The sequence below is a fragment of the Pimephales promelas genome, chromosome 5, assembly GCF_988280905.1.
Source record: "Pimephales promelas chromosome 5, fPimPro1.hap1.1, whole genome shotgun sequence".
Taxonomy (NCBI): domain Eukaryota; kingdom Metazoa; phylum Chordata; class Actinopteri; order Cypriniformes; family Leuciscidae; genus Pimephales; species Pimephales promelas.
In genome coordinates, this window is record NC_142773.1 from 8,094,655 (window position 1) to 8,106,131 (window position 11,477).

An 11,477-nucleotide genomic window follows, 5' to 3' on the forward strand; every position below is an offset into this window, starting at 1 on the left:
CACCTCCGGGCATACGTGCATCGTCATCATCATAGCAATGTTTATAGCGTCGCTGTTTTCTTAAGTTAGTTTTGCTTGTTTTTACGTAGCTTGGTTGAATTGTAATGTAGAATGTGGTTTGTTATTTCTAGTTAACAGACTGCGGCGCTGCTAGTATAACACACCGTTGCCATGGACGCAGTTCAGAGACGGAACAGACTATTTAGCAGAAGCAATACTCGTTTTTAAATCAATAAACAATTTTTTAAGTCAATATTTTGTGTCAAATTATTGATTTATTTATTTATTTGGTTGATTTATATGTAGGCTAATAAGCAGGATAATATATAGCGAGGCGGTTGTTATAGCGAATACAACCAACAACTGCCTCGCATACATTATCCCATTCATATGTCGCTATCAGCTGGCACATAAGCATTATTAGCCTTCAACTTGTGAAATATTGATCATTTTTGGTAGATGGCGCGATCTGTTTTGTCTAACAAAACTTAGTTCGCAAAAGTTTGCTTGAATGTTGTTCGATTCAGTGCGAAAAATAAATGGAAACACCTTAAAATGTCTCAAATCAATTCGATATACCAATTTGATCGCAAAACAGCATGTGACGTCATTAGGTACAGGTTTTTATTCGCTTTAACGCCTTTGGATGGAAACACACTTTCACCAGCTTTATCCGCATGAGTTTTTTAACCGAATTTCAGATAATTCGATTGACAAGTGGATGGAAACATGGCTAGTGTGTCTAAAGTATGGACAGGACACACACACGCGCGGCCTGGTGGAAGCGCTGGGCAGACAGAACAGCTGTATAGGCTATTATATATTATGCCCAAATAATACATTATCGAATTGGCTGCTCAATCACACCTTAATCGATCCGAAATTTCAATCTGATTGAAAGGGGAGGTTTATTCCTTTCATAATCCAATTGAGAGAAGAGAACATACTTCATCGAATTGAAAACCGAAACTGAAAGCACTGTGCATATGTGCAATGATGTGCGGAACGAGCTCCATAGACAGTAAACGAGCTCCCCCGGCCCTGAATTGTCAAAAAACCTCTCAAAATGCTGGCTGTGGATGCGAAAAACGCAGAAAATCGAACCCGCTCCGAATTTTTTTTTTTGACGGGCGAAAGTTTCAGACGCGGTGTGCAAGCGTGATTGACATAACATGAGGTCGATTTTTTTTTTTTTTTTTTCATTTTTTTTTTATGTGTGAAAATTTCGGATGCGAATTTCGGACTCAGTGTGCAATGGCCTTTAGTTAGACAGTTTCTGCTCATATGTTAAATATATAGTGTGTTTTGTCAAAAATAAACTAATCAACTGTTATCCAATGCAAGCTAATGCAATGCACATATAATAATAAATAATAATAATTCAAAATAATGAATCCTTAACTTTGAAATATGTATTATAATGTATTGGCCTACTTTAAAAATAATATGGAAAATATTTATATGGAAAAAGAATTTTCTTTTCAAGATGTTTCCAACTCTAACTTTAAACCAATTCTATACAATGACCCATATAACCTACAGTCGTGCTCAGAATTAATGGGACCCCTGGTAAATATGATGAAAACTGGCTGTAAAAAATTATTCTGCATTGTTTATCCTTTTGATCTTCCATTCAAAAAATTGGCAAAATTCTAACCTTTCATTGAAGCACAAGAATTGAAAGTGGGGGTAAATCACACTATGAAATAAATGTTTTTCTCCAAAACACTCTGGCCATAATTGTTGGCACCCCTAGAATTTTTTATGAGAAAAATATCTCTGAAGTACATTCCCATTAATATTTAATTTTTTAAGCACATCAGGGTGACTAGGAACATGAAATTGTCCAGCTATGACTTCTTGTTTCAAGGAGTTTAAATATGAGGAAGCACAAAGGTCAAATTCCCTGAATCATCCCATCACAATGAATAAAACCAAAGAACATGGTTCTGATGTGCATCAAAAGATTGTTGAGCTTCACAAAATAGAAAGTGGATGTAAGAAAATAGCTAAAGAATTGAAAATCCCCATTTTGACCATCAGGACAATAATTAAGAAGTTATAATCAACTAAACATGTTATGATTCGTGCCAGGAAGAGGACGTGTGTCTATTTTGCCTTAATGGATGGTGAGGATGAAAGTTTGAGTGTCCAAAGACTCTTCAAGGATCACAGATGGAGAATTGCAGAGATTAGTTGAGTCTTGGGGTCAGAAAACCTAAAAAAAAAAAATCAGACAACCCCTACTTTCCCACATGTTGTTTGGGAGGGTTTCAAGAAAAATGCTCCTCGCTCATCCAAAAACAAACTCCAGCATATTCAGGTGTCAGACACGACTGGATCTTCAAACGGCACAGGGTTCTGTGGTCAGATGAAACTAAAAAAGGGGCTTTTTGGCAGCAAACCCAGCAGATGTGTTTGGTGCAAACAGGGATGAAGAGTACCCCATGCCTACGGTTAAATATACTGCTGGATCTTGTATGTTGTGGGCCTATTTATTTGCTGGAGGTCCTGGACATCTTGTTCAGATACATGGTATTATGGATTCTATCAAATACAAAGATATAAAAAATAAAAACCTGACGCCTTCTGCTAGAAATCTTATAAAATGGTAAAAAATGGTAAATGGACTGCATTTATTTAGCGCTTTCATAGACCCAATGGCCACCAAAGCGCTTTACAATTTGCCTCACATTCACCCATTCACACACACATTCATACACCGACGGCGACGGCAGCCATACAAGGCGCCATCCAGCTCGTCGGGAGCAGCTGGGGTTAAGTGGCTTGCTCATGGACACCTCGACACTTGGTCAGGTGGAACCGGGGATTGAACCACCAACCTTTCGGTTTGTAGACAACCTACATGAACCACTGAGCCACTGCCGCCCAGTGGTTCGTATAATGGTCCGTGGTTGGATCTTCCATCAGGACAACGATCCAAAACAAAAATCAACAAAAAAATTAGTTACGGAGCACAAAATGAAGCTTCTACCATCTGTTATCTTGGCAAAAGTTTACAGATCTGAGGTTGCAAAAAGTTTTTAATAACAGGGTGCCAACAATTATGGCCAGAGTGTTTTGGAGAAAAACATTTATTTCATAGTGTGATTTACCCCCACTTTCAATTCTTTTGCTTCAATGAAAGGTTAGAATTTTGCCAATTTTTTGAATGGAAGATCAAAAGGATAAACAATGCAGAATTGTTTTTTACAGCCAGTTTTCATCATATTTACCAGGGGTCCCATTAATTCTGAGCACGACTGTATTTGACCAGGATTTGTTTCCAGGTATGACTAAAAATGGGTTTTTGAATTTCATTTATATTTTGATTTTATACATACATTTTTATGTATATATACACTACCGGTCAAATATTGTGAAATATTATGACAATTTAAAATGACTGTTTTCTATTTGAATATATTTAAAATGTAATTTATTCCGGTGATCAAAGCTGAATTTTCATCATCATTACTCCAGTCTTCTTTGTCACATGATCCTGCTGAAATCATTCTAATATGCTGATTTTATGCTCAAGAAATGTTCATTATTACTTTCAATGTTGAAAACAGTTGTGCACATTTTTTTCAAAATTCTTTGATGAATATAAAGTTCAAAGATCAGCATTTATTTAAAATATAATCTTTTCTAACATTATAAATGTCTTTACTTTAACTTTTTGATCAATGTAACTCATCCTTGATGAATAGAAGTATTGATTTCTTATTTTTCCCCAAAAAAATAAAATAAAAATTCTTACTGACCCCAAACAGTTTTAAAGGGTAGTGTTTAATGTTACAAAAGCTTTAGATTTAAGAAAAATGCTGTTCTTTTGAACGTTCTATTCATGCCATTAATATGTTAATAAGCAACTGAAAAAAACACAAATGTTAGGGCATCTCAAAACATCTCAAGGACCCCAAAAACACATTGGACCCCAGAGGGTTAAGAAAGACAACACTGGCAAGAACCTAAACTCCGTCAGGTGACACAAAATGAAGAAATTTGTCACTGAATAAAAACACTATTGTAGAGGAAATAGTAGTTTTTGAAGATAAATGTTAGTTTAACTCGGCCTCTTTGCTGTACATGCTGTTGATGTAAAAAATTAAAAACGGAAAATGTAAGTAATATTAGTATATAGAAAATGTATTGTATGTGTTCCATCTAATTCTGTGTTGTGACTTTATTGTAGGTTAAATGATTGTAACTTAACTGACAAAAGCTGTTCAGATCTGGCTGCAGTTCTTGGATCAGACACCAATCTGAAAGAGCTGAACATGAACAATAATAATCTGCAGGATTCAGGAGTGAAGCTGCTCTGCACTGGACTGAAGAATATAAAGTGTAAATTGGAGATACTGAGGTAAGTTGAGCCACAGGAGTCACATGACTAGAGTGAGTGCGATCAGGATTTTTGGGGCCGATCACGATCCCCGATTCCTTGAAGCTGGATCACCGGATACCGATCACCGATTACAGGGTTTATTTGAAGACTTCTATTTATCATGTAGCATTACTTATTAAACTATATTTAACAACAATACCTGTGTATTTATTTCCAAGCAACATGTCCAGCATATTAACCTCTTAACCATTGCCAGAGTGCCGGCGCACTGAAGCGTTTTTTTTTTCCAAATAGTTAAAAGTTACTGTCATATTTGATGTTATTTTCTTGACAAACTATACAACTATACAAAAGATATAAGATAAGATATGTCTTATATGATATAAGATAATGAGCGACACCTGCACGACTCACCGGTCTCGTATCTCTCACGTCCCTCTGCCTCGTCCTGCTCGCCACAATTATATTTGTAGAAACATTTTCACCTTAGTATTTTGTGATCTGGTGAAATAAAGATGAAGATCTCTCTTCCTCTGTCTGTTTCATTTGCTGATGAAGATGATGTGACTTTACAGAATAAAGAGTCTCTTATTTTCTTCATTCTCTCTCTCTCTCTCTCTCTCTCTCTCTTCTAATGTAGGTTAAGCTGCTGTGATATGACAGATGAAGGTTGTTCTGATGTGACTTCAGCTCTGAAATCAAACCCGTCACACCTGAGAGAGCTGGACCTGAGCGAGAATAAACTAGGAGACTCTGGAGTGAAAAACCTCAGTGATCTACTGATGAACCCACAATTCAAGCTGGAGAAACTACAGTTAGTGTCATTATACTGCACAGCAATTACAGTGTGACTGAAGTTTATTTATTTGAAGACAGCAGGGCTTATGTTTCATTGGTTATAGCAGTGCACTGTCTGGGTTTCCCTGTTGCTCACATTTTTATGTTTTTTATCTAGTTAGTAGAGTGTAGATAGTAATTGTTTAATTCCCAACAAATGATACAATGTACTGATTGTGTACACACAGAAATCTGCCTTTTCAACAGAGAATGAAGAAGAGAGTCATCTTTTTAAAAATGAAAGCGAAGAAACAGTGTCTTCCAGCGCACAGAACTAGTGTGACTGGGGTTTAAAACAGACTATTGGAAACTAAATGCTGCTGTAGCTCTTCAATAAGATGATCATCATAGATGTGAACTATTGTTATTTCTCTGTCTTCAGTCTGAATAGATGCAGTATTACAGAGAAACAGAGTCTCATCCTGACTTCAGCTCTGAAATCAAACCCGTCACACCTGAGAGAGCTGGACCTGAGCGTGAATAAACTAGGAAACACAGGAGTGAAGCACTTATGTGACGTACTGAAGGATTCACACTGTACACTGGAGAGATTGAGGTCAGTCACATTCACACACAAGAATCAAAATTCTTAAAATCTCTTCAACTGTTTAAACTAGAACACATTAACATTATTGTGGCGAGCAGGACGAGGGCGAGGGGTCGTGATTGATAATGAGCGACACCTGCACAACTCACCGGTCTCGTATCTCTCACGTCCCTCTGTCTCGTCCTGCTCGCCACAATTATATTTGTACAAACGTGTGATGTGGTAAAATATAGATGATCTCTCTTCCTCTGTCTGTTTTATTTGCTGATGAAGATGATGTGACTTTACAGAATAAAGAGTCTCTTATTTTCTTCATTCTCTCTCTCTCTGCTAATGTAGGTTAAGATACTGTGATATGACAGATGAAGGTTGTTCTGATGTGACTTCAGCTCTGAACTCAAACCCGTCTCACCTGAGAGAGCTGAACCTGAGCGAGAATAAACTAGGAGACTCTGGAGTGAAAAACCTCAGTGATCTACTGATGAACCCACAATTCAAGCTGGAGAAACTACAGTTAGTGTCATTATACTGTACAGCAATTACAGTGTGACTGAAGTTTATTTATTTGAAGACAGCAGGGCTTATGTTTCATTGGTTATAGCAGTGCACTGTCTGGGTTTCCCTGTTGCACACATGTGTGTTTTTTAAATCTAGTTATTATAGTGTAGATAGTAATTGTTTAATGTCCAGCATTTGATACAATGTACTGATTGTGTACACACAGAAATCTGCCTTTTCAACAGAGAATAATGACATCTTTTTTAAAAATGAAAGAGAAGAAACAGTGTCTTCCAGCGCACAGAACTAGTGTGACTGGGGTTTAAAACAGACTATTGGAAACTAAATGCTGCTGTAGCTCTTCAATAAGATGATCATCATAGATGTGAACTATTGTTATTTCTTTGTCTTCAGTCTGAGTTATTGCAGTATTACAGAGGAACAGAGTCTCATCCTGACTTCAGCTCTGAAATCAAACCCGTCACACCTGAGAGAGCTGGACCTGAGCGTGAATAAACTAGGAAACACAGGAGTGAAGCACTTATGTGACGTACTGAAGGATTCACACTGTAAACTGGAGAGATTGAGGTCAGTCACATTCACATACAAGAATCAACATGCTTAAAATCACTTCAACTGTTTAAACTAAAAATACATTAGCATTATATTTGTACAAACATTTTTTACCTTAGTATTTTGTGATGTGGTGAAATAAAGATGAAGATCTCTCTTCCTCTGTCTGTTTTATTTGCTGATGAAGATGATGTGACTTTACAGAATAAGGAGTCTCTTATTTTCTTCATTCTCTCTCTTTGCTATTGTAGGTTAAGCTGGTGTGATATGACAGATGAAGGTTGTTCTGATGTGACTTCAGCTCTGAAATCAAACCCGTCACACCTGAGAGAGCTGGACCTGAGCGGGAATAAACTAGGAGACTCTGGAGTGAAAAACCTCAGTGATCTACTGATGAACCCACAATTCAAGCTGGAGAAACTACAGTTAGTGTCATTATACTGTACAGCAATTACAGTGTGACTGAAGTTTATTTATTTGAAGACAGCAGGGCTTATGTTTCATTGGTTATAGCAGTGCACTGTCTGGGTTTCCCTGTTGCTCACATTTTATGTTTTAATTTAGTTAGTAGAGTGTAGATAGTAATTGTTTAATTCCCAACAAATGATACAATGTACTGATTGTGTACACACAGAAATCTGCCTTTTCAACAGAGAATGAAGAAGAGAGACGTCTTTTTAAAAATGAAAGAGAAGAAACAGTGTCTTCCAGTGCACAGAACTAGTGTGACTGGGTTTTAAAACAGATTATTGGAAACTAAATGCTGCTGTAGCTCTTCAATAAGATGATCATCATAGATGTGAACTATTGTTATTTCTCTGTCTTCAGTCTGAGTGATTGCAGTATTACAAAGAAACAGAGTTTCATCCTGACTTCAGCTCTGAAATCAAACCCGTCACACCTGAGAGAGCTGAACCTGAACTGGAATAAACTAGGAAACACAGGAGTGAAGCACTTATGTGCCGTACTGAAGGATTCACACTGTAAACTGGAGAGATTGAGGTCAGTCACATTCACACACAAGAATCAAAATTCTTAAAATCACTTCAACTGTATAAACTAAAACACTTTATACTCAATATCTGACAGTGAGTCTGAGTTCACATTATATTTGTGTAAAATTCTTCACATTCATGATTTGTTTGTAAGATAATCTCTCTTCCTCTGTTTGTGTCTCTCTAGTCTTCAGTACTGTGGCATTACAGATGTTTCTTCTTTAACTCAGTCTTTGACGAACTCAAAAGCTCTGCAGTTTTTAAAAGAGCTTGATCTGAGAAACAATAAGATAGGAGACTCAAAGCAGCGGCTCAGAGACGAGCTACGAGACTCAAACTGTGTCCTGAGGTGAGGAAACATCACTGAGATATTAAAGACATCTTCATTTACCTCTGATATGTGAACAAACCTTTCAAACATTTGTGAAAGAAAATTTAGGTAAGGATGGTTAGGATCCATTTTAAAATTCTGTTATTTGCTTTTAAATCATTAAATGGCCTTGCCCCGCCATACCTCTCTGAGCTTCTTCACTCGTATAAACCCGTCTGTGCTCTCAGGTCAGATGATCAGCTGCTCCTGACTGTGCCTAAAACTAAGCGTAAGCTCAGAGGGGACCGTGCCTTTGCCGTGTCTGCCCCTAAACTATGGAATGAGCTGCCTTTGCATGTTAACAGGCCTCTTCTTTGCCTGTTTTTAAAAAACTTCTTAAAACCCATCTTTTCTCTTTGGCTTTTGACACCTAGCAAGATGTCGACTCGTTACTAATGATGAATGTAGGGTTTTTAATTGTATGTTTATGTTTTCTGTGCAGCACTTTGGTCAACTTAGGTTGTTGTAAAGTGCTAAACAAATAAAGTTGGTATGGTATGGTGAAAGGAAATTATCATTAAGATTTGTTGCAACAAAGGGTTTGTGTGAGAACATAATTTGAAGTCATTGAAATGTTGAACACAAAGGAGGAAAGAGAAGAAAAGCTCACTGTCACAGCTTTATACATCAACACCTGCTTTATGAACTGTGTCAGTAGAAGTGAATCATTTGAGTGTGAAACAGACTTGGTCAGATTGTAGGAAACGCTGCACTCCTGCTAAAATCAGTGCAGTTCCAGCTTCAGCTCACAGCGTCCAGCTCACATGAGCAATGTCTCTGTCTCTAGTGTGTTTTTCCTGTGACAAGCAACACATCACACTACTCTACACTTACTTTACTCTCAGTTATTTACTAAGAGCCTACAAACATGTTTAAACTAGAGGACAAACGGCTTTAACTAAAGGTTTGTGTGTAACTCAAAATAACATTAGTATTTGCTCGCTGTGGTTTATTCCATACGCCGTACACTCATTAGTTTCTCCTTTACAGAGACTCAATAGGAGTCGCACAGACACACACAGACACACATATGAACATGATTCAGGCTTTACATCTATTATATTTAAAAACACAAATATCTCTATACAAGATCATGTAAAGTCGGTTATTAATCTGATAACAGGAATTCAATTTATTCAACTTGAAATATAATAATTTGCACTTTGTTCCTCTGAACACTGATTGTTTTCTCTTCTTTTCCACTTTACAGTATATGAATGTAGATAAAGATTGATCACCAAACGTCAGTGGATTTCCATCATGGTTTAAATCTGTGAAACGGAGATGAGAGGAGCAGAAACCATCAGGTGATCCACAGAAGAGTCTCACTGCTGTCTATGAGGAGAAATACATGTGTAAATGTGTTTCATACAGGTGGAAGAGACTCAGACTTCATTATTAAATAAATCAGCGAGTGATTTAGCATGCGTATTAGAAACATGTGATATTGCATGATTAATGTTGGTTTATTATTCAGCCAAATTATGGTTTAGTTGTAATTAAAGGTGGAACAGAGGAAGAAGCTCAAATGAGTGTCAGCAGAAATCTTCACTATCAGGCCTGCAAATATAATAATGTTTAGACTAAACTCATAATTATTCCAATATTTCTAATCATCAATGTGATTGTCAAGTAAAGTTTACATGAAACTTTTAAACATTTGCATAATCTCTAACATTTTATAAACAGAATGTGTTTTTTATTGTTTTATTGTATATGAAGTTAGTTTAGTTTAGTGTGTGTGTGTGTGTGTGTGTTGCTGATGCACAGATGTACAGTATATTGTCTTTGTTCTGTGGATGAAGTCTCTTCTCCTCTACAGACCGACTAAACATTTTCCCCAGTTAACAGCATTTGTGTGTGTTTCACTCGCTCCTCAGATAGCAGACGGATGTGGGCCACTTCAGGCGATGATGCGGCACTGCAGGCCATCTTATGGCCCCGACAAAATGTGTGTGATCCTGAAGTGGCCTACATGTAAAATGGCAAATATGGCCCAAATATTTTAAATCACATGTGGGCCTTTTTAGGCAAAGATGCGGCACTCATGGCAATGTGTAATCTGAATGTGAGCCTAAAGTGGCCCGTATGATAAATAATGAAATGGCAATGTAAATGTAAAAAAGAAAGGTGATAGACGTCTGTCAGCAAAAAGGCCCTAACCGAAATATGAGTCAAGCCGGAAACACAGATCCTCGCTCCATGACTGCACAGCGAGGGATGACGTCTGGAAAAAAAATGCACAAAACCACACTTTCCTCACTTTCCTACTTTGTTGTGAACTCTGACCTTGTGCTTCTCTTTCTGCTGCTGCTTTAGAGGGGAAGAAGATCTGTTCAGGTGACGGTGCGAATACCTACAGTATGTTGGCTATATCTGCTCATAGGGATGAACTCCATCTTTATCAGGGTTTATTATATATTAATAATTAATAATTGTATATTATTAACTCAGTCATTCATCCATGAATAACACAAGCACTTTGTAATTACTTTAAAATGTTCAGAATTCACTTTAAAGAGGCAGAAGCTGTTATTGCTTAGATTGTTTTTCTCTCGTAAAGAGAATTGTTCTTTAGCGATTAATGAAACTACTTTCTATAAATAAAAAGGGATCACTTGCACTTCAGCCTAGTTGGTGCTCACAGAACAGGACACAAAAATCTGGGAAGGAAACCCAAGGTCTAGCTAGGACCAAGGAGCAGGACCGGGGCACACAACATTTTAAATGATTTTATTAAATGACGTTTCGACATCCATGCGGTGTCTTCAGAGTCAAACAGTCAACGATGTACAGAATTTAAAGAGTTAAAGTTCAAGGTATTGGCCACTGGCCTGAGTGGGTATGATACATCAATTAACCAATCCTATACAAGCACTCAGGACTAGACAGAAAAATGCACACAAAAAAAGGTTAAATGTGATTTATCCTCTTATTTAGGAGACACATCTGAGATATTGAGACTTTAAATTTGTTTGAATGTGACTTTGATTTCATGCTGGCAAGATGGGGGCGGGGGGGGGCAACTTGGCATGACAATCCTACAAACGGAGCTTGAGAAAAGTAGTTTTAAGTTTTAGAGCCAGGTGGCGCCATTTCATGTTGCATTTGTCTTGTGTAGTCAGTAGATGAAGGTCGAGCAGAAACACACTGTGAGATGAATGATCATGCTGAATTTATTACAAAGTAATAATCTTTGTAAATGGTCTCTCCTGATATAACGTTTTATTAATAATTTTATAAGAAATTCTTAATGTATTCTTAGTAAAACTTTAATGTCGGATCCAATCCTCCATGTAAATCAAA

The 11,477-nt window shown here is 37.2% G+C and overlaps 1 protein-coding gene across 9 annotated transcripts in view; it reads left to right on the top strand.

Annotated features, from left to right (window-relative positions):
- The window catches only part of LOC120475749 (protein NLRC3), a 35,579-nt gene extending 25,560 nt beyond the window's left edge, over positions 1-10,019 (top strand). For 7 of the 9 annotated variants that reach the window (XM_089130878.1, XM_089130884.1, XM_089130880.1 and 4 more), the window contains 9 exons: positions 4,199-4,369; positions 4,992-5,165; positions 5,571-5,744; positions 6,075-6,248; positions 6,648-6,821; positions 7,058-7,231; positions 7,635-7,808; positions 7,989-8,150; positions 9,382-10,019. In XM_089130878.1, coding sequence (XP_088987004.1) covers positions 4,199-4,369; positions 4,992-5,165; positions 5,571-5,744; positions 6,075-6,248; positions 6,648-6,821; positions 7,058-7,231; positions 7,635-7,808; positions 7,989-8,150; positions 9,382-9,388 — 1,384 coding nt within the window. In that variant the 3' untranslated portion in view covers positions 9,389-10,019. The remainder of the gene's footprint in view (positions 1-4,198; positions 4,370-4,991; positions 5,166-5,570; positions 5,745-6,074; positions 6,249-6,647; positions 6,822-7,057; positions 7,232-7,634; positions 7,809-7,988; positions 8,151-9,381) is intronic. The other 2 variants (XM_089130885.1, XM_089130886.1) reach the window with 2 other exon arrangements.
- Positions 10,020-11,477: the final 1,458 nt, after the last annotated feature.